The sequence below is a fragment of the Lepisosteus oculatus genome, chromosome 23, assembly GCF_040954835.1.
Source record: "Lepisosteus oculatus isolate fLepOcu1 chromosome 23, fLepOcu1.hap2, whole genome shotgun sequence".
Classification (NCBI taxonomy): Eukaryota; Metazoa; Chordata; class Actinopteri; order Semionotiformes; family Lepisosteidae; genus Lepisosteus; species Lepisosteus oculatus.
The window spans coordinates 3,194,616-3,221,977 of NC_090718.1; the positions used below are offsets into that span (position 1 = coordinate 3,194,616).

The 27,362-nt window shown below is 48.0% G+C and overlaps 2 protein-coding genes across 10 annotated transcripts; both read left to right on the forward strand.

The window, feature by feature from the left end:
* The first annotated feature begins 1,993 nt into the window (after positions 1-1,993).
* mlf2 (myeloid leukemia factor 2) lies at positions 1,994-14,409 on the forward strand. 5 transcript variants are annotated; one of them, XM_015337923.2, is made up of 10 exons: positions 1,994-2,012; positions 2,710-2,774; positions 5,107-5,218; positions 5,545-5,583; positions 5,694-5,753; positions 6,586-6,621; positions 9,642-9,761; positions 9,901-10,060; positions 12,950-13,179; positions 14,069-14,409. In XM_015337923.2, the coding sequence occupies exons 2-9, from the start codon at positions 2,731-2,733 to the stop codon at positions 13,141-13,143; spliced, it is 765 nt and encodes a 254-aa protein (XP_015193409.1). In that variant the 5' UTR covers positions 1,994-2,012; positions 2,710-2,730; the 3' UTR covers positions 13,144-13,179; positions 14,069-14,409. The 5 variants fall into 5 exon arrangements, with proteins under 5 accessions (XP_015193409.1, XP_015193406.1, XP_015193408.1 ...); XM_015337920.2 differs by lacking the exon at positions 1,994-2,012 and adding an exon at positions 2,093-2,312; XM_015337922.2 differs by lacking the exon at positions 1,994-2,012 and adding an exon at positions 2,106-2,152.
* Positions 14,410-15,848: 1,439 nt separating this feature from the next.
* On the forward strand, positions 15,849-27,090 carry LOC102698052 (gamma-enolase). Of its 5 annotated transcripts, none has more exons than XM_015337883.2 (13): positions 15,849-16,188; positions 17,317-17,337; positions 17,865-17,950; positions 18,113-18,208; positions 19,276-19,334; positions 19,997-20,066; positions 20,768-20,901; positions 22,326-22,548; positions 22,984-23,181; positions 24,067-24,268; positions 25,757-25,865; positions 26,486-26,544; positions 26,635-27,090. In XM_015337883.2, exons 3-13 carry the CDS (start codon positions 17,866-17,868, stop codon positions 26,702-26,704), a joined length of 1,305 nt encoding a protein of 434 aa, XP_015193369.1. In that variant the 5' UTR covers positions 15,849-16,188; positions 17,317-17,337; position 17,865; the 3' UTR covers positions 26,705-27,090. The 5 variants fall into 5 exon arrangements, with proteins under 5 accessions (XP_015193369.1, XP_015193366.1, XP_006642416.1 ...); XM_015337880.2 differs by lacking the exon at positions 15,849-16,188 and adding an exon at positions 16,532-16,620; XM_069182775.1 differs by lacking the exon at positions 15,849-16,188 and adding an exon at positions 16,584-16,619 and having other exon boundaries at positions 17,284-17,337.
* Positions 27,091-27,362: the final 272 nt, after the last annotated feature.

The window sequence follows — 27,362 nt, forward strand, 5'->3', positions numbered from 1 at the left end:
TTTTTCACTTCTTACAGGTAACTGGCAAGGTCGTATTCACTCGCTTAGGTAACTGATCGATACTTTCAGCTTGGCAAAAGCCAAACATTCCTTTTCGTCCACTTCAGCGGCAGACCAATGGCAACCATTTAACTGGCAGGTCTGGGTTTGATGAATATAAATCTGAACGGAAGGTATTCATCTCATTACGGAGCTGGATCTGCTACCAAGACTAATACTATGATTGGTTTTGTTATGTCAAAAGTGCTAACAAGTTCTGCCGCTATTCAGATGGTGGTTGTTCTTTAATTCAGCCACTAGACTTTATTCCTTTCAAGTTTGAATGTGATTTATAAATTTACACAGCTCATTTATAGCGGGGCAAGAAGGAAGCAGAGCACAAAGAATTAGCCAGAAACAAGGCTTGCATTTGATTAACCATTCGGTTCATGGCTACTTTAACCCATGTATAGTGCATATTTTCCACACAGTTGGGGCTGGCGGCCGCAATCCAGTTAGATGTATAGCTGTTTGATTTAAACGACATGGAACATCAGTATCAGTGAGTTGTAAAAAAACCCAACTACATCTCAGTTCAGTTACAGAAATAATCCTTCATCAGAATGAGTTGGGCACAAGTCCTCGAAAACTTTCACGATTCATTATACAGTAGGAAATTGAATGATTTTTATCCTGATCAGTGGAAACTCTGAGCTCACTTGATATAAACCTAGTCACTCGAAGGGACTGCTTTTGGGATCTGAAACAAGAAGCTGAAATAGAAGAGGTAGTTCAGGACAGAGAAATGGAAGTTAAGAGTCTACACTATGACTAGTGGGGGTCTAGGTGGCTATGCAGTCAGAGCAGATTCCAGCTTTGTGTCAGTCACAGGTTAGCATACTGCTCTAAACTTAGTTCCTGCACAGACTGTTAAGTCCTAAATGTTTCATCTTTCTAAAACCAAAAGCTCTCAACCTGGGGTGGCACTGTGTTGTAGGGGTTAGAACTGCTGCCTCATACGACTAGGGCCCTGGGTTCGATTCCAGGGGACTTGGTGGGTTTCCTCCCACAGTCCAAAGACACGCAACACATCATTTGGTTGGAACCTTTGCAAGATTTTTACATGTATGCTTAAGATCTCCAACTTTTGTGTGACTTAAGAAACCCTCCAGTTAAAAGGCAACCCCCCTAGACGTGTAGGAGCTGGAAGCAAGGGGTTCAAATTAAATTTAAATTTAGTATCAGGTGTATTAAAAGGTCAATTATTTAACGGAGTGCTCCTGAAAGAAAACCCAGCAGGTGTGTGGTGGCCCCCAGATCCTAGGGTCCCTAGATTTGGGAACCCCAGCTCTGGATCTGCTTAGACAAAGCCTTTTTGGGTGTATTCCAGTTATCGTTCTCCATCAACATTTCAAAGACGTGCGTGCGTGCGTGCGTGACGTGCAATCAACAACACAACACCGGATTACTGTCACGTTGCGCCCTTCACGCCAGGAAACACTACAGTGCAATATTATATATATATATAAAGATCAATTACAACGCCCCCACTCAATAGAAATTGACAAACGAGCAAAAAGAAATCATTTAGACATTCAACAAATCCCCAAGGTACAATCATTCCTGACGTGACCTGCTAATTTCACAGACCGAAAGGAAAACCGACGTAACCTCCGGGAGAACATTAACATTTGGTTTAGTGACGGTTCTCTTACAGCTTTATAAAGCTAATTAATAGGGTCCTGAAAAAAAAAACCCAAACAAACCAAAAAGCTAGCTGCAAAGAATGCAAAACGGTCGGTCTCCGAAGTTTTCTTGAGCAGCTGTGACCATATTGATCGCGACTATTGGTGCGCCGCAGTGACGTCAGACGCCCCCCTTTCATTCGGCCCAGCTGAGTTGAGGCCTGGAGCTGCCATCAATTTAGTAATTAAAGAAAACGATTCTCCCAGACAAAACTCCCCCCCCACCCCCAGACATCGACACATATACCCTCCCGCAGACCTCTCGAGTGCGGCCAGGAGCAGCAAGAGGCAAGCAAAACCCCAAAAAATGATGCGCTCCACCCCAGTGTATTTAACCCCCCCTTCCTCCCTCCGGCATTGCTGTAGTCAGTTTTTGTCAACCCGGTCAGCCAGACGTCACGTCCGGTATTTTCGGGTTAGCGAAACAGGTCCTCGGTTTGTGTTGTGTCGGGTTTAAATCCCCGTTTTTTAGGGGGGGGGACAGACTTGCTTGGGACGCCGGGCGTCGTTTTCAATAACAGGGGGACTGGAGGTGTCGTTTTAGGGAAGGCTGACCGTGCGAATCGCCAGGGGAGCAGGTGCAATAAGGTGTAGTGTAGCTCGTTCCCGGAGACGGAGGAAGATTTCTTTTGTGAAGTCCACTTCCGCCGACGAGAATGTTGTTTTGCTTGTGGGATTTTCACCAGACGCGACGAAAAATTTAAAGCCACTTCCCATCAGGATTATATATATATACACACAGATATCCGTATCTAACAGAAGCGTTCAGTGCATGCAACCGGCAGTTAAAGCACAAAGAGGGGTTTCGGAATCGGTTCCTTTGTGCAAAACAGCGAAATATTTCGGTTTGTGATTCAAAACAGCCGTATGTATCGACTTAGATAGCGTCCATTGAGCTACCATTTTTTTTTATATAAATACGGTATAGAAACGGGCTTGCAGGCTTATCCCTGGTGGGAGACCCCAGTGTAATTTATCTTCACAGCGCTCGACACGACACAAAAAGATGTTCCGGTATTTGAGCGATGTGGACGAAAACCCTTTTGTGATGTGAGTATATGTCAACTGTCGTATTCTGGTTGTATAACCGTAGTTGCTCCTGTTATGAAATCGTTCGTTGTTGGTCTTCTTTTTTTTTTTTCCAGCGGACTTGATCAAAGCCGGTTTGTTTCGTTTCTGTTCTGTGGCTGCTGGCCTGTTGTATCGAATGGTTCTCGTCTACACAGCGGTTTTTAAATTTTAACCATGCCATGCCTATAGGTATGGACCTAAAAAGACGTGTTTTTTTTTCTTTACTGACCTCCGCCCGCTGTAGTTGGTTCTACTTTTAGACGTATAATTCCATCGTTGTTCAAGTCAATTGCACGTTTGGATCACTATGTTTCTAATACAACAGTGGGTGGTTAATAACGTTATCAGACAAACGCTGAGCCCCGATGACTGGACTTGATCAGTTAAGTGACTTTCATTGACATGGACGTGACTGACTGGACTGTCTTCACTAAGTTTGATTAGTTACCTGAATTCATACCCTTATGCCTGTTGACACTGAGAGTACACTTGTTCACTCGATGCTGTGCTGGACTGATGATACCGTGAGCCCAATTTAGTTATCACCTGAGATTACCAGACTCGCATTGACAGAGCCTGAAGTGTGATTTACTGAGTTTGGTTAGTCATCTCAAATCATAACTGGGCACCTCGCTTGCACTGACATCTGTGACTGCAGGCTGTACTGGCCTGACTTTACAGTGTGTTGGATTTGTTATGAATTTATACCATAATCTGACTTGCATTGACATTAATAGAGCAGTCTGAGGCTTTCCAGGCTGTACTATTTTGCCCTGTGCCAGAATGAACGCTGTCTGCCTTTTGAGATTGATCAGTTTTTATTGGAGTTATCATTGTTCATTCAGTAACGCTGATGACAGTGTGATTGGCTCTAGGCTTTGTTGAGATGTAGGGACTTTAAGATTAATTAGCTTGAATTATAACCAGACTCTCTGAAGCATCCCAGGGCTTTTATTTTACAAGGCTGTACTATTTTACTCTATAGCTTTTTTTAAATTACTGACTTGGGAATATGATGCAGTTTTGCATTTCTCTATCAATTTTTCTCTTTCTTTGTACATCTAGAGATGGATTTGTGCTCCTGTGAGCTCAATCTTTTCAGGCCAGATTCCCTACAGACATTAAAGAGTGGCTTGAAGTGTTAAGCGTGCATCTCCTTCTTCCTCATTAGCCAATTAAGGTTATTCAGATTTTGAATAGTGAGTACTGTACCATAGTATAAAATATCATCGAGTCCTGTATGATGGGGGAAAAACATGTGTTTAGTGTTGGTGATGTAGTAACAGACAAATAAGTTCTGGAACCCGTGATGACGTTTAAGTAACTGAGTTTATTGCATCCAAGGAACAATAAAACCAAAGTATAGTTTAAAATATATGTACAAAATGTCCAGTTTATATAGCAAATTTCAGCTGCTTCGGACGCAATTGTTACCATGGTAATGGGGCTGGGCACCTGTGTTTGGACATTCCCAAGACCTTTTCAAGACGTTTTATCTTTCCTTAGTTAGGGGGTCTTTATCTTGCACTTGGAATTTCATCTCGATTAACTCCCATCCCTGCCATAACTCAAGGGCGCCTAAGCATGGGATGTCTTGTGTTACAAGAGGTCTTTGTGCGGAAAGAAATCGGTTCACCCCCTTTTCACATCTTGTATCTTTCTTCAGTGATTTTCCAATTAAGGCAAAAATGAAGGTGAAAGAGATTGACGGAATGACAATGCGAGTCACTGTAGTGGTGAGACTACAGCGGCACCGCTTGAAGAAAAGGTGGAGGTCTTGCGTGTGGCTGACCTGAGTTCAGAGACGACCGCACCTGTGCAGCCTGAGCCAGCAGGGCTGCATCTGTACAGCAGGAGTGGTGTTGCCTCCCAGAGATTCAGTGGGTCTGTGTGTCAACACTGGGGGGGGGGGATATGTTAGCGCACTGGGAGAGCGTACCCAATGTTGACTTTGTCGTGTGCCATTATGGCTCATGAAGGGCCTGAGGCCTCAGGAAGGTGACCAGGGTGGCTTCTGCTCGAGCCTGAACAGTCTGGAAGTCACTGCTCCCAAATGCTTTGAGGAGTAAGCCTGGCAGAGGTTGTAGGCAGGAGCTGTAAACGGTATGTCCTGCTCTAGCAGAGCTCACTTGCTTGAAGAACAGTCATCCTGAGTAGATCTGCCGGAGAAACGGCAGAAATAGCATGTGTAGCATGTCGAAGGCACCCGGTGGTTCTGTGATGGACTGTCTCGAATGTTCCATTTAGGATGCATTTTGTCATCTCGGCTTGTTTGACCCATTTCATTTTTTTTTTGTTTAAATTCCTCTAGGGATCCTTTCACAGCTCACCGGCAGCACATGCGGAGTCTGTTTGGGTCGTTTGGATTTGACCCATTTCCTCTGAGCCCTCAAATACAGCCCAGCAGGACTCCGCAAATACAGGTGCTGTCCCCTATCTCGGTGCAGTGTTAATGTACTGGAGTGTCCAGTCAGTGTGTCTGTATGAACCCCTCTCTCTCAGTGCAGTGTTCATGTACTGGAGTGTCCAGTCAGTGTGTCTGTATTAACCCCCCTCTCTCTCTCTCTCAGTGCAGTGTTCATGTACTGGAGTGTCCAGTCAGTGTGTCTGTATTAACCCCTCTCTCTCAGTGCAGTGTTCATGTACTGGAGTGTCCAGTCAGTGTGTCTGTATGAACCCCTCTCTCTCAGTGCAGTGTTCATGTACTGGAGTGTCCAGTCAGTCATTGTATTTTTTTTTCTTGTCTCAGGCTGCAGGTGCTCTCTCCCCCTTTGGCATGATGGGAATGGTAAGTGTTGGGTTTTTTGGGGTTTTGGTATCATGTTTTTTTTTTTTTTTTAAGTGTTAATGTTTATCTTTGACTAGAATAATAATTTATCTTCTCCCTTTCCCACTCAGGGAGCAGGAGGTGGCTTCATGGATATGTTTGGGATGATGAGTGGCATGATGGAGAATATGGTGAGAAAATTCAGCTTCTCTCTGAAATTCATGTCTGCATTGGTGCGTTACAGGTCTGCTTTTAGTGAGTGCTATGGTGGACAATGCCAGTGAAGGATCATGGGAATTGTAGTACACGTTGGGAAATGTAGTTCTCTAAAGCTGGTTTCAAAGTTGCAGCCATTACCTCATGGTATGCTCTGCCAAGTTACCAATTTGTAAATTTTTAGGCATTTGATGAGCATTACCCTAGTGAAACCAAAGGAGATTAGCCTCTTATTTACTTTTTAAATGGTGCATACTGTTCCTTGGTATAAAGAGGAACTGAGAGGAAGTGTCATTCCTGACCATGTGTGTTTTATGATGTCCTTGTATGGAGAATTGCGAGAGTGCGTAGCTCTTTGTACTTCTCCCCCCCCCTCAGCCACAGTGATGATGATCCTCTTTGAAAAGATTGAACTCAAAATGATCATGGTCCGAGACCATGGGTCATCACCTGTGGTCTACGGTCTCATCAAGTGATCGTCCGTGGGGTTTTAAATGAAAGTTCGCAGTTTTTGTTTTTTAGAGGGGAGCAGGACACCTTGACTTTTGCTACTCTCTCTTCCAGAATACATTTCAGCATTGACCATAATGGGCACAGATGGATGTGTCAAAAAAAGCTTCTAGTGTAGAATAGGCTATAGGGCTGAAGTGCTGGGTCAATTTCAAAATGAGCAGGGAGTGCATTTTAAATAATAGTCTTGTCACCACATTTTTGGCTTAGACACAGCTATTGATGATGTGATGTTTGTGTTCCTTGTCTAAGTAGGTTTCTCTTTCCCTTTCTCTATAATTCCTTACACTTCTTTAGTGCTTTTCTGGACACTCCACTCAAAGTGCTTCACAGGTAATGGGGGATCCCCTCCATCACCACCAGTGTGCAGCCCCACCTGGATGATGTGCCAGTACTCGCACCACACACCAGCTCTCAGTGGGGCGGAGAACAGAGGGATGAAGCCGGTTCATAGATGGGGATTATTAGGAGGCCATGATTGGTAAAGGCCAGGGGGAAATTTGGCCAGGGTTCACACGCCTACTCTTTTTTTGAGAAATGCCCTAGGATTTTTAATGACCACAGAGTCATGATCTCGGTTTTATGTCTCATCTGAAAGTGTCTCCGTCACTATACTGGGGCATTAGGACCCACACAGACCACAGGGTGAGTGCCCCCTACTGGTCCCACTTACACCTCTTCCAGCAGTGACCTTAGTTTTTCCCAGGAGGTCTCCCATCCAGGTACTGGCCAGACTCACACTGCTGAGCTCCAGTGGGGCTGCCAGTTGAGTTGCATGTGATATAGCTGCTGGCTAAGATCTATGGTCTAAAGAGGTGTCCTTTTATATTGCAGAGCTACAGGCAAAAATGCATTGTGTAACTCTGGTAGATGTGTGTATGTGTTCTGCTATGTTCAATTATTGCTTGTGTATTTGTGCACCCAAGGGGCTGGGGTTTGAGACTACTGAAGGTATAAAATGGTGCAACGGATTTAGGGAAGAAATGGGCCTTAAATTCTTCTGTCGCCACCTGGAGGTAATGGCTAGGATTGTAGCTTTTGTTTTTGTAAAAACTCAGTATCGCCCCCAGGTGGCGAGTGTAATGACTCTTTCTAGTCTGGGGGGGGCAGTAGTGTTCCTGCAGGTTTGGCCCTGGCCATTAGTGAACTTGGCTACTGGCCTAGGGCCCCGAGGCCACCAGGGTACCCCCTCAGTGTGCAACGCAACATTTGTAACTGGCATATTCGAATGTGAGAAACAAATGCCTCTTTCTGCTGTTACTGTGGGTCATCCTAATGGGAGCCCAGTCAAAATAATGACCAATCATAATCAAGGATGTAATGTTTCTGGAGCACAGAAAAGAGAAGATATTGGATTTTAAAACGGAAGTATGCTAATCAAGTCATTGTAATAGTGCATAAGTCTGGGGAGTGGTGGCTCTATGGCTCAGGATCTGCGCCTGTGGCTGGAAGGTTGCCGGTTCAAATCCCGAGGCCGGCAGAGGAATCCCACTCCGTTGGGCCCCTGGGCAAGGCCCTGAACCCCAGCTGCTCCAGGGGTGCCGTATAAATGACTGACCCTGCGCTCTGACCCCAAGCTTCTCTCCCTGTCTGTGTGTCTCATGGAGAGCAAGCTGGGGTCTGCGAAAAGACAAATTCCTAATGCAAGAAATTGTACATGGCCAATAAAGTGATCTTATAATGTCGTAATTTGTATTTCATTTGGTTTTAAGTCTGTCAGACCCACGTAACTAGTGAACGGTAGATATATTTTCAAGCCAGGTATTTAGGCTATTTGAAGTGTTTGTACTAGACATGAACAGATTCACATTCCCCGCAATTGTACACATGCCACTTGGCTAAAAGTCATCTGGCTGAAGATGGGCGCTGCCAAACAAAATATAAGATCATTTTCTTGGCCATATACAGTTTCTTGCATTAGGAATTTGTCTTTTCACAGACCCCAGCTTGCTCTCCATGAGAGACACAGACAGGGAGAGAAGCTGGGGGTCAGAGCGCAGGGCAGCCATTTATACGGCACCCCTGGAGCAGCTGGGGTTCAGGGCCTTGCTCAGGGCTCCAGCGGAGTAGGATTCCTCTGCCGGCCGCTGGATACAAACCAGCAACCTTCCAGCCACAGGCGCAGATCCTTAGCCACCGATCATGAAAACAGATGAACAGTGTGAAAAACTGTTCAGCAGGTTCTACGTATTTGGCATTAAAATGCACCGTGTTCCTTGTGGTTTCTCTTGTATTTCATTAAATGGGGGGGGCACTGTGAACTCAACCCTTAGCCCTTTGCTCTCCCACTGACTGCAGCAGGAGCAGAGGAGCTTTTCAGAGCTCAAGTGGGTTAAAACAGGTTGAAAATGCAGGCAAATTGATTTAAAGAACATTTTTTCTGAAACTCCCATCTGCTCGGCCTTGTTATTGATGACACCTGATTTTTTTTCTTACTTTTTAAAATTGGATATTTCTGCAGTTCTTTCCTACAAAGGTTTCAGTGCAGTACTCTTTAAGATTTAATTTGGAAGTAACTAATAACCTGCTTGTTATTGTTAATGCTCCCTTTATCGCTTTTAGTGTGAAAATATATAATTTTAATACAAATGTTTGAGTTTTGCGTTTTAAGCTGGTTAGTAAGCGTTTCCTGCTTTATATCATTTTTTTATTGCTCTAAAATAAGGTTGTTGTGGGAGCCGATGCACAAACCGTGATCTGGAGGGGACCCCTTTCCGAAATCTTTCCTTGGCGGGGGGCCCCCCCGAAAAGCTAGGGCTGGCCTGGTGTTAATTTGGGGTCTTCCCATTTCTTGGTAACTGCAGGGTTCCCACGGTCATGGAAATCCTGGAAAAGTTATGGAAAATGAAATGTCATTTTCCAGACTTGGGAAAAGTTTGGAGAAATTGTTAAAATATCCGTTAAGTTTTGGGAAATGTCATGGATTTTTTTTTTTATTTGATCCAAAATGATCCCGGCTGGGTCATGTAACCTTGTGCGTAAGTTAGCTAACTCTTAAAGAGAGGCGGTGGCACTGCTGTTGGTGACATGACGCCTTCTAGTGTCATGCGAGACCCTCTCGCGGGCAATTTTATAGTGAGCCGTAAGCTAGCCTAGCGCCCATGTTCAAAGGCCGGGTAAATGTGTTTTCAGTGACCCCTGGTTAGCAGATGGATGAATACAAGCAATGGCTCCAAAAAGATGAAGACCCAGGATGTGCGAGGTGTTAATTATGCAGAAGAAAGTTTTGGCATTTTGTTGGTAAAAAAATGAGTGGGGAACGCTGTAATTCTGCGGGAACCCTTTTCTCTCGGCGTAGAGTTGAATCCGACCAGCCTTTTGCATTAATGCTTTCTCTCTCTCTCTCCCTCCAGGAGCGAATGTCGGGCAGCCAGATGTATTCCTCCTCCACAGTCATCTCCTACTCCAGCTCGGGATCCGGGGCGCCCAAGGTGTACCAGCAGACCAGCGAGATGAGGGCTGCCCCTGGAGGGGTGAGAGAGCGCCGCGAGCAGGGTGGCGGGGGTGGGGCCAGAGCGTGCTGGGTGGAAAGAGAAGGGGTTTAGATCATGTGGCGATTCGGAGAGCGCGGAGGCGAGTCTTGAACGTTGATTTCCTCTCCCGTCCCCGCAGATCAGAGAGACCCTCCAGACGATCCGCGACTCGGAGAGCGGGCTGGAGCGCATGTCCATCGGCCACCACATCCGGGACCGCGGCCACGTGATGGAGAGATCGCGGAACCGCAAGACGGGGGACCGCGAGGAAAGGCAGGACTTCATCAACCTGGAAGAGAGTAAGGCTCTCCGACTGGGGGAAAAGGTGGCCCGTCTGGGACCCGTGAGCTGGCAAGGCGCAGCCGTGTGGTGGGCAGAGGGTACTGATCAAGAACTTCCGTTCAGGAGAAGTTCCGAATCAGTCGTGGCCTCTTGGTCCATCTATCCCGTTTGGTAGTTAGTAGCTGGCTGATCCAGGCATCTTGTCCAGCTCTTTTTTTGAAAGAAGCCGAGGTGCATTGGCTTTAACGATGTGGCTCTGCAGCTCGTTCGGTACTCCCACACCCCTGCGTATGGGGGGAAAAATGCTTCCTAAAAAAACTGAATCGCACCCAGACCTGCTTGGCCACTGGCTTATTGTCAGCCTTCTTGTCAGTTTTCGCAATCCTGAAGCTAACTTACAAAGGTGCGTGGCTTGGCACCTCGGTACCTGAGTAAGTCGTCTTACTCCCCGCCTCGCAATCTTCGATCCTCAAATTCTGATTTGTGTTCCCCCAAGCCCCATCTACGCTATGGGTGACGTGGCTTTCTCCTGTTATGCTCCAAAGCTCTGGAAACTCTATCCCCAAGGATATCGGAGAGTCACCTTCTCTAAACTTTCAAATTGTCTGTCCCTGCCCCCCCCCCCCCCCCCCCCCCCAACCCCCTTCTTCACTCTGTTGGTCTTCTGCTGCTGCGCCCCAAAGTTATGGACCTCTATCCCAGAAGATATCGGAGTCCCCTTTCCTGATCTCATTCCAATCTAGACTGAAAACCTTTTTTTAAAAGGACTTTTAGTTAACTGGTTCTGTCTGCCCCCTTGGCTTTCCTACTGTAGGTTAAGGTGATTAAGGTAGGTTAAGGTGATTTCTTTTCGGGGTGCCAAGAAAGTTTTGTTCCAGGCCGAGCTCCTTGAGGATTTGACGGGACCAGTATGTCAGCCACCTCCCTGGCCTGCTTTCCCTGGCGCTGACTCAAGGAGAGCTTTATTTTTGTACTCCCTGGGCCCCCTCTGGCTTAATGATAGTAATAATAACAGCAGGGTGAGGTTCATTTTCATTGTTCAGGCTGAAGCGTGTCCTCGTGGGAGCCGTCTAAATTGCAGCTTTGCAGCGCGACATCTGCTCAGTCGCAGCCTGTAATTGTCTTTATTACGCTTTGTCTCGCCACAGGTGCAGCATCCTACTCTTGTCTTTCGTGGTGTTTCCCCCCCCCCCCCTTCTTCTGTAATTTTTGGTTAAAAGTTTTTCTTGGGGTGTAAGAAGTTGCAAAATAAGGCAACCTTTTGGCCTATCGAGCTTGTTTGGTCCTTAATAGATAATCTAAGAATCTCATCCAGTTGTTCCTTAAAAGAAGTCGGGGTATTGGCTTCAACAGCATGGCTGGGTTACTTGTTCCACACCCCCACAACCCTTTGTGTAAAGTGCCTCTCGGTTTTGAAAGTCCAGTGTAAATTGTTTCACCTGTGCTCTGTCAGTTGGTGTGGATGCTCCCCCGCTGTCTCTTAATGAGCACTTAACATCCCTCTTAAATGCGCGTGTATCCTCACCCAGAGTAGATGGTGACCTATTACTCCCTGTTGGCTGCTGCTACTTCACTGTTGTGCAAGCCGTTGCTGTGATATCTTCTAAGACTGGCCCCACTCCAGCAGTTCCTGTGTGTTGTGTCCTTTGGGGAAACCCAGTCACATCTGATGCAACCATCTGATGACGCATTGGAACCAATCAAATTCTGTGAGACTGCTAGACCTAGCCTGCCCTCTGAAGCCCTCCAAACTTCTACTTTTTAATAAGTTGTCATCAACTCGGGCTTTACAAGTTGCACATGAGGGTTCACCCTTTAAAATGAGCAACGGGTTAGGTTACCGTTAATTGTGGAGTTGGTGACGGTGCTCCACGTTACTACCTGAAGGGCTACATCTAGAAACGTTCTCCCCCATTTCTTATTCGGAAAAGGCATTCCTAAAATTAGTAACTTCAAACGAAAGCGTTGCTTTTTAGAATCCGAGATGCGTCCAAGTCAGATCCGGGCTGGCTCTATACTGCAGCTGGGCAGCACGCTGGCCGAGGTAAATGTGGTAGCGTTCTTGTGTCCTTTAGATTTAAGTTCTAAGGTTCCAGTTGCTAAGGTATATCAAATATGTAACTTGTTGCATATGTCTTGCTTCCAGGTGATTCAGTGTTGGGGGATTTCACCAGATATGCACAATGGGGGTTACTGAATACAGCAGGAGCAGAGGGGTAAAGAACAGAACCAGTTCAGTAAAGGCTCTTCTAAAGAATGTTTTGAGCCGGCATTTGAAGGAGTGTAGGGAAGGGGGGGACTCTGATATCCTTAGGGATAGAGCTCCAGAGCTTTGGGGCATAATTGGAAACGGTCCTGGAGTGTAGATGGTCTTGGAGGGACAGATGAGAGACTAGAATCGGAACAGCGGAGGTTGCCATGCGGGGAGTAGGCTGATAGTAGCTCAGACAGGTGCTGAGCCATGCAGAGCCTTACCGGTGAGCACGTGGATTTTGAAGTCATCCCAAAACCTGACGGGAAGCCAGTGCAAGGACTCCAGGACAGGGGTCATGTGATCACTTGCGCTAGACCTGGTCAGGATTCTGGCTGTCGGGTTTTGGAAATGCTGGAGTTTGTTCAATGTGGATTTAGAACCCCCAGCGAGTAGAGTGTTAAAGTAGTCGATGCGGGAGAAGCTGTGTTGATCAGCTTTTTAGCAACGGTTTAGTGGTGATATTTCTGGGATGACGGGGCGGGCACACTAGCACAATCTGTGGGAGCAGGGCTCGAGCCCCTGATCATAGAGCTTCAGGGAGGGCTTACAGGAGGCTGGTCAGTGAGTGTATCCCTCCTTTCTCCGTGCAGTGGTGAGTGACCGGGCAGTCCAGCCGGCGGCTGACTGACCGCCCCCTCTCTCCCTTTCTCAGGTGAGGCCGCCGCGTTTGACGAGGAGTGGCGGCGGGAAACGGCGCGGTACCCTCCCCCGTCCCTGCGGGGGCTGGACTACGGGCGGGAGCGCAGCGGAGGGGGCCGGGGGGGCCAGCTGGCCCTGCCCGCCCCCCAGAGCTCCCCCTCCGGCAGCCCCCGCGCTCCCCCCCCCTCCCGGAGGTACGACTGGTGACCATCGCACCGGCCGAGGACGGGGAAGCCAGCCGTGGTGAGTGACCTGACATCAGGGGCGGCACCAGGGCTCCCTCACCATGGGTGGAACATGTGAGGCACAGGCCCCAGTATAAGCCTTCTATAGACCCAGAACGCACACCTGACAGCACTTTCATACAGAACATTACGCAGTGCTTAAGTACAGAAGTGCAAAGCTGCCATCTAGGACAAGAACACACTTTTGGCGTTGAGGTAGGAAAAAATCCTGAGTTATTGATACCTCGTAATTATGAGATCATTTGAGTGTATGAGCAACCTGTTACATGCAATAACAGCACCTACAAGCTACTGATGAGCTTGGCTAGAACTGTGGGTGTAGTGTTCCTGGCCAGGGGTAGCACTGCCGAAGGTGCATGGACGTACTTTTCCTCTGGGTTTTATTCCTAATGACATTACAGTTTGTACCTTGTGTGAACACCGTTTGAACCATGAGGACATCAACTTGTACCCTTAAACAAGAACGAGTGCCTGCTGACAATACTGATAATTCTGGTATCGTGTGATCACAGTATGTGAGAGTGTGCTATCTTTGAATTATGAGGTTTTTCTTTCTTGATGGGGGCAGTGTACTTCCTTACCTTAGAGAGGCACATAAGGGAGATCAATACAGACACTAGGACATACCCAAGACAAAATAACAAAGACCCTAATAAACTAGTCAACTAAAATAAGGTAATGGATTAATGCTGATTGTATTATAGACCTAGACTCGACAGACCTATAGTGGATTAATACAGGCCTGAATAAAGACCCTAGTGACGCACTAATGACAAAATAAAGACCCAAGTAAAGATAGAAGAGATGCACCTAACGGATTAATACAAGCGCTAATATAGACCAGCGACGGATATAAATTAATACAGACCCTAACTTTCTTTTCACAGGATGAATGACAGTGTGGAGGATAACATCATGATTATACTGTGAGAGAGGTGAAGAATTGAAGATGCTGAAGACAATAGACTGTCTATAAACACTGTGTATATATATATACACGCACATACAACATAAACATTTGTTACACATCTGTAAACTCACTCTGACATGCCTGTTAACAGACTGACGGACTCACGAATGCACACACTGACACTCATTAACATGCACACCCTACACACACACTGTCTCTGTCTATAAAGCAACAGCACAGTGTCTCTCAGTGTGGATTGAGATGTACGCTGTCAAACTGTTTAATTCCTTAATAAAGATCATTATTGGCGTTGTTAAATACTGGAAGAAAATGAGTTTGTTTTATTTAAGCTCACTGAAACGTTCTCCCACCCCCCACCCCCACCAAGAGCCTAAGCTGTTACTTTCTCAAACTGCTGCATCGGCTTTTGTCCGAGGATCAGCTGTGTCTTTGAAATGGGCTCACAAATTTTAATAAGACAACCAGCTGCAGCTATTTTTTTTTTTTGGAAGGCAAGCTTTTGCACAGAGAGGGGGGGGAAGGTTTTCAGAAACAATTGAAAGGTAGTTAAGGATTGGTTGCATGTCTCTTTAACTCTGAGAATTAAACAGCGGAGGCATGGCGAGGGCTGCAGCAGACGGCGGAGACTGAAAGAGCCCGTGTGCCCAGCGGGGCACGCAGCACTGCGGTTTGGTTGACCCTGCTTTACTGGCCCAGATGCCTGACTGAGGTGCTCGAACGCTCTGTTGGTGAAGTCTGCAGTCCCGCTTGTGGGGGCTGCAGCACCTTTCCTACCCTTGATCTTGGTCTTCTTTCTCCCTTGCTTTCCTTGCCACGTCCAATTACAAATGTCCCGAGTGCGGTTTCCTCTCTCGCCCCGTTTGTGCTTTCCTGGTGGATTTATTAAGTGCTGCCAAAGCAGTGGGTGGACGTTTAGAAGGAAATACCGACTCGCTCAGCCTGTTCCTCAGATCCCCTGCTGGGCGGCCAGCTCTATGGAGGTTCCTCCACATTTCCCCGCAGTTTTGAGTGGAAGCCGTTCTGCTTCTGGCAGGGGTAGGAATTCAGGGATTAAGTGGGAGAAGACTTGTCTAAATCCCCGATTTGCGTGCAGTGCAGTGGAAGGTGCTTCACACAGGTGTGGGTGGGAGCGCAGACTGTTCTCTCTTGCACAGACCGGTCTGCCTGTGTCAAGCAGTGTCTGGGGCCGGCCTGTGATCCTCTTCTGTTCTCGCTGGCCAGCCAGGCCTGCCTCTCACCCAGTGTTATAGCCAGGCTGTGGTGCTCAGTCCTGTACATGTCAGGTCCTAGTTCTCCTGGTCACCATTGGTCATATTCTTGGTTTATAGTGTTTTTCTATCCCCCTGCAGTACTCCTTTCCCACTCACTCTCTCTCTCTCAAAAGGACTGAACTGTTAAAGGTCTGCAGATGGTCACGTGACCAAGACCCAAAACACACCAGAAAATCAGCCAATTAGAATTGACTTTGCTTCCCCTCCTCCTCCTGCCTCTCTCTTCCTTCTCCTCTCTCTCTCTCTCCTTCTTCCCCTCCCTTGCTGTGTCAAGGACACTCGCATGAGCTGTAAAAATCTGCTGTGAGGCAAATAATCCTGTTAGCCCAAAATGGCTTATTAAGAGCCCTGTCCTTCCTCTCCACCTGATCGCTGAGCGGGTGACGGTTTCCCTCTCTCTGTTGTGCAGGGGTCTGTCTTCTCGGAAGCTCAGTTTCATTTGCTCACCTACTGAAAGGACAGGCCTCGTCTCTGGGAAGGTATAGAGCTGAACCCTCCCCCTCCTTCCAGCTCCACACCCTAGTGGTAGAACTATCGGCCAGCTGCACAAGCATCCTCGTCAGGCCCTGCACTGTGCAATCTAGGCCCCCATTTCTACCCGAAACGGCACTGCTGTGTTCTGTGGGCGTTTCATTTTTCTATCAAGGGCTTCCCGATTTCGGATGACCCGCCACCACGCATAATACCGTGTGCAAGGCTGACACATTAACTCGATGACAATATCCCCGGGAAGATGGGCTTTCCTCCACGTCTGAGATAGGAGCGTCTCGACATCTGTGAAGAGCTGTCAGGAGAGTACGTGCAGGTCAGGGCAGCTTTTGTTTTAAAACATTCTCCAGAATAGAGCAGACAGGCCTAGAATAGATAATAGTGAATCTTTTGGGGATCCATTCTGCGTGTTGTGGCTTTGCCATCTCTCTTCTCCTGAGATTCCCTGCATTTCCATAAATCAGCTTTCCTAAACACCTCTCTCTCTCTGTCTTTCCTTCTCTCCATCTTTGTGCTGCTGCATCTCTGTTCTCTCTCTCTCTCTCTCTCTCTCCTTGACCCGCTCTCTCTCTCTCTCTGACTCATAGCCTCCCCTCCTCCTCGTTCTCCTCCCTCCCTGACTGGCACATTCGCTCCACTCCTCCCCCCCCAACCCCCCCCCCCTGCAATCTGTATTTCTCTCTCTCGCTCCCTCCCTCGTTCTGTCAGATTCTCTCGCTCTCCCTGCAAGGCTAAGCACACGCAGCAGGTAAGGCTCGCTCGCCGCCCGGCATCTCCCTCTCTCCCCCTCTTCTCCCCTGCTCTTCCCCGTCTTCGTTCTCCGTCCGCAGACGCCGGCTCCCGGTCGGTATCGATCAGACTGCGGACGCTGGGGGGTCTCTGAGGCAGTGCGGCAGGGCAGTGTATCTGCGTGTCAGTGTGCGTCTGTGCGGGTACATTAGTCTCTCTTGTGTGTGTTCTTGTGTGGGTTGCCGATATCGAGCTGGACCTGTCTGTGTGTGTGTGTATGTGTATGTATCGTGGCTTTTGAAGATTATTTTTTACTGCATTACTGCAGACAAGCTGTCTGTCAGTGTCCTTTCCTGTCCTATCTGTCTGTGCATAGCTATTGCCTTGCAGAAGCTTACTGCACCTGCAGGAGATGTCTAATTAGAGTTAATCGGTTCTGGGAGGTTGTGTGATACAGCCTAGAGGTCATTCTCCCCCTCTTCCTCGTCTCCCTCCTCCCTGGCTCTCTGTCGGACTCGGTGCGCTGTTGGCAGTAGAGCCTGGCAGACCAGCCGCTGGGTCAGTTTGGCTGCAGAAACCTCCCCCCCCCCTCCCTCTGCTGCGTCTCCGAACGAGGGCTTCCTTTGCTTCGCCGGAGCCCGAGCAGGTTTTAATAATTGATTTCTCTCCCTCCCTCCCTGCTGCCGGCTCCTGTCTCCTTGGCGGCTCGGGAAAGAGAGGATCGAGAGAGAAAGAGGTATGCCGCGGATCGAAATGTGGGCTCCATGCCGGTCGGGGGGATCTCTCGAGCTCCTCACAGACCTGCGGCAGATTTGCCCGTGCTTTCGGAAGCCCTGCTGCCCTGTAGGCATCGACATGCCAGGCATTGTCAACAGCACCACATGGCCAGATATTAATGATATTGTCACTGATGTCCACAGTGATGCACTGGCTATGTAAAATGAGGCAAAACAGCAGACTGTGTGACATATTGTACACGCAGTGATGTCACTGCTGCCAAGATGGAGCTACAGGGCAAGAGGAAGGTCTCAGCATTCACCTCCCTGGATCCATGTCTTTCTCTCCCCTCTCTCTGTCTGTGAACCTCCTCTCTCTTTCTCCTGTCCTCTCATTCACCTTCTTCCTCCTCTCTGTTCTAACCATCTTCTCTCCTCTCTATCTCGTCTTTCTGCTCTCTGTAACTCCTCTCTCCTCTCTCTTCCTCTGTCTCAATGCTGCGGCGTTCCCTGCCCCATCCTTGCGAACTCCTCTTCTCTCTTTCAGGATGTCGATCATCAATATCCACGCCCGTGAGATCTTGGACTCCCGTGGGAACCCCACAGTGGAAGTGGATCTTCACACGGAGAAAGGTGACAGCCCAGCTGCCTCTCCGTCCCTCAGCTCTTCCTCCCTCTGCCTGTCTCTCCACACCCTTCCCCCCCTGATCCTCCCAGACCTGTCTTCCCTCTCTTGTAGCTGAGCGCCATGTCTTCCATGACCCCCTGCTCTCGGTCTCTCTCCCTCCCCGTCAGGCATGTTCCGTGCTGCTGTTCCCAGCGGAGCCTCGACTGGGATCTACGAGGCCCTGGAGCTGAGAGACAACGACAAGTCCCGATACAAGGGGAAAGGTGAGAGGGGAAGACCCGGGGAGGGAGATGGGGGAGGGCAGGGAGAGGTGATCTCTGGATCATTTAGCTCCCAATCAGGCTACGTGGGTCTAACAGCCTCCTCTCACTTGTAACCTTGCCTATGTTCTCCTGAAGGGGGTGGAAAGGGAGAAATAAGAGACAAGCTTGCTTCTGCAGTGGCTCAACGGGTAAAGGCGTCACCTGAGATCAGGTCGGGCTCTGATATCCCGGGTCCGAGCCTGGGCTATGACACTACCTGCCTGGCACCGACGTGCTGCAAGCGGCACTGCTCCTTTGGCTAAGGGGCACCCAGAGCAGGGTGGGAGTTGTCTGAGACACAGCGCCCCCCTGTGGCCTGCCGGGCGCTTACAGGCTTGTGGTTCTGTCAGTGATGGACATTCCTCTCCTGCAATCAGCGCTGAGCCTGCGGGACAGAGCAGCGTAGGCTGCCTATGACGTCTTAAGGTGGGCGGGTCAGAGGAGCCTGCCTGTACCGCCTCCCTCTTCTCCGCAGGGCGTCGTGCAAAACTTGCAGCTGTCTCTGTGTTCCGAAATGGGGCAGGAGCGCCAGCGGTAATCAGCAGCTGTAAATCTGAGAATGAAGGCTAGGGAGAGGGGCAGATCCGAAGGCGATACTGAAGAGGTGTGGATGGGAGGCGCTCAGGATACTGTCTCCACTTCCACATCTCCTCAGCATGACTTCATTGCAAGTTTATTGCAGTATTTCTGACCTGTTGCAATGTTTTCTATCTCTGTCTTTTGACTAGCGGGGGTATGGTTGTAATATCATGACGTCCCTGTTTTATCGTGACAATGCCACTGTATTTCTCTATTATCATAATATGTAGCATCACAGTTTTTCTGCCCTGTTTGTATACTGTTACGATACCAGGCCATCCCCACTGTGTTATCGTCACCTCCCTTATCATGTGCTCTCTATACTCTCATGGCATATCTGCACTATCTGTAATTGCTCTTGAGCCTGTATCGATTATAACACCCTGTATTGTCTTAATATCCCGTTTCCTCACAATATCCTTGAACTGTCCCCCTGTCTCTCTGTTCAGGCGTCCTGCAGGCTGTAGCTCACATCAATGACACCCTTCGGCCTGCGCTGCTTGAATCAGTGAGTCACTGTATCCGGATGCGACAGTATCGGTTGGGGGTTTTCAGTTTTATGTGTTATATCCAGTATGTGTGTGCAGGACAATTTATTTTTACAAAGAATGAAAACTATCTATAGTTATTTGAGATCTATATTTGAAGAATGTGTTGGTTGCACTGTCCGTATCGTGTGGGGCGCAGTGCGCTCTGTGTATGTGTAGACTGAGCATCAACAGAAACCCATCACGCTATTCATGCAGATACGTTTTGAGAAACATAAAGTGCATGGGTTTTGGATATTGATGACATGTTTAGGATGTCATTTTGATTAACGGATGATCCAAGACTGATATTCTCGAGTGACACTGGTGCAGAACGTCGTTAGTGAGAGAGTGGGTGAGGGACTGGTGATGAGGTCATTAACCTGTTGAGAGTCCCGTCTGCTGAAAATTAACAGTGGAAAACAGAGGCAGGGAACAATGTGCCCTGTTCAGCAAGTTTAAAATTCCTTTGTGCCGTCGGTACGCTGGAGACCAGAATGAGTCAGCACGCTGTCGTCGGCTGTCTGGGGAGTTGAGGACGGGAATTTCGAACCTTGCAAGACGTTATAGACAAAAGCACAGGCTGTTGGTGGTGGACTGTGATGTGTGTGTCACAGCGAGCGTTGTGTGGTTTGGGTTGCAGGAGATCAGTGTCGTCGAGCAGGAGAAGCTGGACAACTTGATGTTAGAGATGGACGGCACCGAGAATAAGTGTGAGCTGCCCCGGATCAATCCCTCCATCCATCCATCAATTGCTTGGATCAGTGTTTTTTTTCTAGACACCATAAAGAGACAATGGAGTATACAGCAGTGTAGAAACACAACGAAACACAATGAATCAAGTTGTAGCGGTAAAAACCGTAACGGAAACAAAAATAAGACTGACGATGATAACAAACAAACTGTTTTGTTGTTGCTTGAAGTACAAAGCATTTCTTAGCATCATCAGAAATGAACAAGTCACACTTACACAATTACTGTGCTGTATAATGCAGTATTACTACTGTATATCACTACACTACGCTGTTTTACTGTATCTGTACACTGTGCTCTATTACTGTATCATTATTATGTATAGTTCTGAACTACTGGATCACTGCCTTATGCAGTAATACTGAGTCACTACACATAGTATTGAATTACTATGTATCATTACTGTATTTACTGGATCACTACTCTCCACAGTATTCTACACCTGTATTATTATACTGTAATATGCAGTAAATCTGAGCGAAGTACTGTATTACACTGTGCTGTCATACTGTATCATTTCACTCTGCAATACTATATAACTATACTGTATTGCCAGGTATTCTGTATTGTACATCCCTATGCAGCATTATTTTCATGCTGTTTTATCTGTTTCTATGAATGACTGTGTCAATCGGTGTGTGACTATGCCTCTGTTTTACAGCCAAGTTTGGTGCCAATGCTATCCTGGGGGTGTCCCTGGCTATCTGTAAGGCTGGTGCAGCGGAAAAAGATGTCCCCCTGTACCGCCACATTGCTGACCTGGCTGGAAACACTGAGCTTGTGCTGCCAGTTCCGGTGAGAGCAGGCTGACAATTATACACGGACTCTCACGTGCACTGGGGCACTGGGACTCTGGCTCAATGGCTGGTTGACACAATAACTCACAGGCTCTGACAATCTGACATGCTCCACACACTGGCAGTCTGATAGTATGACTCCTGTTAGTATGACAATCAGCATGTTAGGAATGCAGGGATTCCAGCACTGCCCTCACTCATGTGTACTACAGGAACTTGAAGCAATTGAATCCCTTCCCCTCTGTGGGTATGTCTGTTGCAGCATCACTCCCACCTGTGTCAGTTCGTTAACTATGCATCAACTAGTAACAACCGTTTAGACAGAAATAACTGCAAACGACTTAAGAAGAGGCTGAGTGGAGTTCAGACCTAAATGACCAAGCAGATCAATGAGCTCTGGAGATATAGAGCTCAGCTGGGAAAAAACCCCGGAAGAGACACTGTTCCTCCAGGACCAGGGCTGGGGACTGTTCCTATTAGAAGTGCTGTCTTTTGTGTGTGAGTTTAAACCAAGGTCCTGCCTATTTGGTAATTAAAGATCCCATCTGTCCCTGATTCCTGGTTACATCCCACTCTGGAATTGTGAACTCTGACCATTCTAAGGTTGCTCCTGGATTCCTGCAGTAGGGTAGCTATGCCCTCATCACCCTGATCTGCTGTGCAGTGGATCTGCTGGTGCATGACCCACCCAGGTTTGCCAGAGAACGGCTGCCATTTTATCGACAATTTCTATGTGTGCTGCTCCTCTGCTATTTGAATCTCATAAAAGTTAATAATAATAATAACATGATAGAAATTATATGAGGCATTGTAAAAAGTAAAAGTGCACCTCTACCTATGTCACATTCTAAATACTTCATAGAGATCAGAAAAGGCAGTGGACCTACGGCAGATCCTTGAGGTACACCACTGCTTACTTCAGCCCAATCAGAGGTTTTGTCCCTTAAGACAGCCCACTGTTTCCTGTTTGCTAACCAGTGTGGGGGATACAAGTTCTGGAGCAGATCTGCAAAGGTTTGAGATGAGTTTTCATTTGATTGAACAAGACCTTTTTCCAGAGAACACACAAAGAAGACACATCAGAGTGCATCCCCCCTGTGCTTTGAACTTTTAGGAAGCCTTTATAGTCTGAGTACAGCTCTGGTGACTTTCTTGTGCTACCATGAAAGGATGTGATCATTGCATATTTGTTAGAACCTGTACACACGGCAGGAGGATATTTTTGACCAAATTATCCCTGCCTTTCAGCTATTTCCGAAACGTCTCACACACCAGGCATCTGTCTCTCTGCAAAGAGTAAATTTAGAATGAACCCAGCTCAGGTCAAGTTCTACACCAGCACTGGATCCTGCTTTGAATTTGAGAATGATTCTTTCTTATTTCCTTGCTCTGTCTCTCTTTATCCCTCTCTCTCTCTCCCAGGCCTTCAATGTCATCAACGGGGGCTCTCACGCAGGGAACAAGCTGGCCATGCAGGAGTTCATGGTGCTGCCGGTGGGGGCGGAGTCCTTCCGCGACGCGCTGCGCGTGGGGGCCGAGCTCTACCACACGCTGAGGGGGGTGATCCGGGAGAAGTACGGCCAGGACGCGACCAACGTGGGCGACGAGGGGGGGTTCGCTCCCAACATCCTGGAGAACAGCGAGGGTGAGGGTGGCGAGAGAGTGGCAGAGGGTCAGAGGGGAAAGCTGAAGCCGGAGAAGGAGACAGAGAGAGTGTGCACATTAGTGTGGCTTAGTGTTTCCCAGTGCCAGTATATTTTAGCGTCCAGTCAGTGTCACTGTGCTGTAGTGTCCAGTCAGTCAGTGTCTTTGTGCTGTAGTGTCCAGTCAGTCAGTGTCTCTGTGCTGTAGTGTCCAGTCAGTCAGTCAGTGTCACTGTGCTGGAGTGTCCAGTCAGTCAGTGTCACTGTGCTGTAGTGTCCAGTCAGTCAGTGTCTCTGTGCTGTAGTGTCCAGTCAGTCAGTCAGGGTCACTGTGCTGTAGCATCCAGTCAGTCAGTCAGTGTCACTGTGCTGTAGAGTCAAGTCAGCCAGTCTTACTGGCCTATCAGTGTATCTGTCTAAACCCCTCTCTCTCTCAGCCCTGGAGCTGTTAAAAACAGCGATTGAGAAAGCTGGGTTCACTGACAAGGTGGTGATTGGGATGGACGTGGCAGCATCAGAGTTCTACCGTGACGGGAAGTACGACCTGGACTTCAAGTCTCCTGACGACCCTGCACGGTACATCACTGCCGAAGAGCTGTCGGACTTGTACCAGAGCTTTGTTAACGACTACCCAGGTAATCGGCCCTCTGTCTGGCTGCATCAATGTGTCGCTGTCTCCATCCCTCTCTGCATGTGATCGTGACAAAAGTTACAAGTGAGAGTGATCTGGCCAGTCTGATAGTTGATCTGAAAAAACCCAGGTTATCAGCTTCAACTGCATGGCTGGGCAGTTTGTTCTATAGCCCCATAGCTCTTGGTTTAAAAGGCATGCCTCCTGTTCTCCATTTTAAATGCTCTTCCCTATAGTTTCCACTTGTGTCCTATACTGTGTCCTTTCTTTGCACTGCTGATTCTAAAGAAGGCTGCTCAATTGGCTTTGAGGATTTTGAGTTCTTGGATCAGATCACTAAATTGGCTACTCTGTTCAAGACTGAAGAGGTTCAGTTCCTTCAGGCTGTCAGTGTACGGCGTTCCATTAATCCGCCGAGCAGAATTATCTTTTCTATAACGTGGGGACCAACAGGGATCAGAACTGTAATTCTGGAAGAGCTGTAACAAGTACACGTTTCATTGTCTTGCCGTTTGTCCCTCTGTTCCTGACATGGAATTAAAGATGTAACAGCTAGACAGTCCATATCCCTTCCTACTTGTTTCTCTGCAATTCTGAAAGGTCTGGTCATTTTCTGTGCACCATCTAATCTGCCGCTGTCCCTGTGCCCTGCCTTCTCACCATATGACCTGCCTTCTTCCACTGTGTCCTGCCCCCTCTCCTTATGACCTTCCTCCTCTCTGTGTACCCTGTCTCCTCTGCCTTCTCTCCCGATGATCTGCCCCCACCTGTGCCCTACCTCCTCTCCCGATGACCTGCCCCCTCTCCGTGTGGCCCGCCTCATCTCCCAATGACACGCCCCTTCCCTGTGCCCCTCCCCTCCCCCTGTGCCCCGCCCCCTCTCACTCAGTGGTGTCCATTGAGGACCCCTTTGACCAGGACGACTGGGAGGCTTGGTCCCGGTTCACGGGCTCCGTGGCGATCCAGGTTGTCGGGGACGACCTGACCGTGACGAACCCCAAGCGCATCGAGAAAGCAGCCGAGGAACGGGCCTGCAACTGCCTGCTGCTGAAGGTCAACCAGATCGGCTCCGTCACCGAGGCCATCCAGGCGTGAGTCATTGCTAAGTGATAATCAATCAGAGAGACAGGGGCTGGGTTGGCCACATGGGCCCTACAAGCAGCAGTCACTAATTTCTAATCAATAAGAGAGGGAAAGAGAGGATGTGAGAGAATGAAGCTGCATAAGGAAGAGCTATTTAATCTTTAATCTACTGTATATGTGTCACGCCCTCTGTAGCCAGAGGGCGCTCCTACTCTGTCCTGTCCCTAGTTTCCTGCCTGCTGTCCTTCCAGTCCCTCTCTTTCCCTTGGGCTATATATGTCCGGGTCTTGCACTCTGCCCTCGCTCAGCATTGACGTCCGGATGTCCTGAAACCCACCTTACCACCCAGGTCGCCCCACGTCCGCTGCCTGAGGGCATTGGTTTCTATCTGACTCCTGAACTGCTGAGCCTGGGCCTTTTTCCCGTTCCGCCGCTACGCATATGGGTCTTTTTCCGCTCCCCTGCTCTCCACAGTTAGTCTGTGACAATCTGTGACAATATGAGAGGGTAAGAGGGGCAGTGAGGGTCTCTATCAGCTTGAGCCAATCTATAATCAGTAATCCTTAATCAGTGAAAGAGAGATAGTGCTTCCAGAGATAGTGAGATCATTTAGGTTGATCGATTTGGATCCCACCTTGCACCCATTGCGTGCTGGGATAGGCTCAGGCACCCCCACAGCCCAGTACTGGATAGAGGAAGAAGAAGAAGTGGGAAAGGGGAGAGAGAGGAATCATGTTTTTCGGCGAGGTTCTGCAGGTGTGGATCAATACACTGTGATCTGCAGTCTGTATTCCGTAACCTGTGAGAAGAGATGAAATGATGGAACAGTGGATAAACAGTGATTGTGACTCTCATTGACTTTCATTTCTGTATATTGTTCTCAGTCCAAACTATTTTTGACTGGTATGCAGTTATTAACAATCAGTGTGCATATTGACTCTCAATATGGCTGCCACTTCTTTTATAATGAGGCTGTTAGGGTGTATCCATATTGACTCTCAGTGTGTTTATTCTGACTTGTATGTGTGTTGCTCCTTGTCTGTTAACATTGACTCACAGAGCGTGTAATAATTTTAATTCTCATTATGATCATTCTGACCCTTAGTGCTTGTGTATTGACCCTCATGGACACAGTCAGTTCGATTTGCTGTGCTGGCGTATTGACTCTCAGTGTGGTCATTCTGACTCTTATTGTGTTCATTCTTACCTTGTGCTGGCGTATCACATCTTATTGACTCACAATGTGTTCATTTTGAATCTCAGTGCGCTAAATCTGATTCTCAGTGCCTGTGCATTCACTCTTATATATAATATATTAATATTGAGACTTAGTGTGTGCATTTTAACCCTCAGTGTGTTAATTCTGACTTTCAGTGCCTTTGTATTGACCCTCATTGTACATTGATACAGAATCATAGTGTTAATCTTGACTGAAAGTATGCTTAATCTGACTCTGTGTGCCCAGTCTGACTCTCAGTGTGCTCATTGTCTCTCAGGTGCAAGCTGGCACAGGAGAATGGCTGGGGAGTGATGGTCAGTCACCGTTCTGGGGAGACAGAGGACACCTTCATCGCTGACCTTGTTGTAGGGCTCTGCACTGGACAGGTATCTGACGTTATCTTCTGCTCTCCAGCTCAGTTAAAGCACTTTATAGGCAAGACTGATGAGGCACAGTAGTGCCAAGGCATATAGTTAACAATGAAATGAAAGCATGACAAGTCTTGAACAATTGCGAGAAGCCATTTAACACGACATTACAAATACTTTATGTGAATCTGAGTTTAAGCCACAAGGAGAAAATACAAAAATAATCAAGTTTATATAATCAATAAAATAAAGTAAGTAAATAATGAATACTTTCAAATGACAAAAATAAATCAAACAGAAGGACAGAAGTAGGTACACCCCAGTTTTTATTTTGTACATCTTCTCCTTTGTAGCCACTCAATTCCCTGTTTCTCTCTCTCTGTATATCTTCCAGCACCTCATTTTCTACCTTCACTACCTCTGTCTGTATCTCATTTTCTGCCTTCGTTATTTCTGTCTGTATCTCATTTTCTGGCTTCGCTATCTCTGTCTGTATCTCACTTTCTAATTTTGCTACCTCTGCATCTTTTTTTCTGATGTAAGTGTAGGCAAGCTTCAATTTGTGTATCTCAATCCTGACTACCTCTCTGTATGGTCATGTCTCTATTCTCCCCCTATCCCCACCTCTCTCCATGCAGATCAAGACTGGCGCCCCCTGCAGATCAGAGCGTCTGGCAAAGTACAACCAGCTGATGAGGTGAGGTCCCATCTCTCCCTGCGTGAAGGCTGAATTGTGATGTCAGCCTTATCCGCCTTGACATCCGGTTCCTCTCCCTCTCTTTCTCAGGATCGAGGAGGAGTTAGGGGATCAGGCCCGGTTCGCCGGACACAACTTCCGGAACCCCAGCGCCCTGTGAGAGGCAGACCGACGCTGGGACACTGACTGACCGACACTGTGGTTGGCAGATGGAGCGGGAACTGACACAGCCAATCCACAGAGACACACAGCTGGACAGATGGGCTGACCCTTATACCGCCGTCTACACGCACGCACACACAAACACGGCGTCTGGATTTCCACTCGTACACCAAAATGCACTCTCTCCCCCCTGTCCCTGCCCCTCCTGCATCCCTTTCTGTCTCCGATCCTCTCCCCTCTTCATTAGCTTATCTCTGTGAGCCTTCCTCTTCCTCCCCTCTCTCTCCCTCCCTCCTGACCCTGCAGTGACTTGGAATAAATCCACCCCTCACCGATCCACCCAACAACGATCGAACTATACTAATAAATAGCTTGTATCCACAACTTCAGTGTGTCCGTCATTCTTCACTATGAGTTGCAGTTCCCCCGCTGGGCCTGCGCAGAAAGAGGGGGCGCTCTAATTCATATAGTCATGGGGGTGATGGATCTTTCTACTGCTACTTACCTTCATGCTGGTTTAGGGGCGCTCTTTCTCACGTGATGATAGCGATGATGATCCTTCTGTTTTCGTTAAATGGCGACGTGCTGCTCGGCAACCTGGAGCTCATCTCAGAGGTGCAGAGGGCCAGGACATCAGTCCGCTGCAGACATCCCTG

What these genes read in the sequence shown, in the direction of transcription:
- mlf2 (XM_015337923.2), top strand. Translation starts at nt 2,731, where the DNA reads ATGTTCCGGTATTTGAGCGATGTGGACGAAAACCCTTTTGTGAT. An exon ending in CCACTCAAAGTGCTTCACAG is followed by an intron (nt 6,622 to 9,641) that starts GTAATGGGGGAT and finishes CTCTCCCTCCAG; the next exon opens with GAGCGAATGTCGGGCAGCCA. An exon ending in CTTCATCAACCTGGAAGAGA is followed by an intron (nt 10,061 to 12,949) that starts GTAAGGCTCTCC and finishes TCCCTTTCTCAG; the next exon opens with GTGAGGCCGCCGCGTTTGAC.
- LOC102698052 (XM_015337883.2), top strand. Translation starts at nt 17,866, where the DNA reads ATGTCGATCATCAATATCCACGCCCGTGAGATCTTGGACTCCCGTGGG. An exon ending in GTCCCGATACAAGGGGAAAG is followed by an intron (nt 18,209 to 19,275) that starts GTGAGAGGGGAA and finishes CTCTCTGTTCAG; the next exon opens with GCGTCCTGCAGGCTGTAGCT. An exon ending in AAGTACAACCAGCTGATGAG is followed by an intron (nt 26,545 to 26,634) that starts GTGAGGTCCCAT and finishes TCTCTTTCTCAG; the next exon opens with GATCGAGGAGGAGTTAGGGG.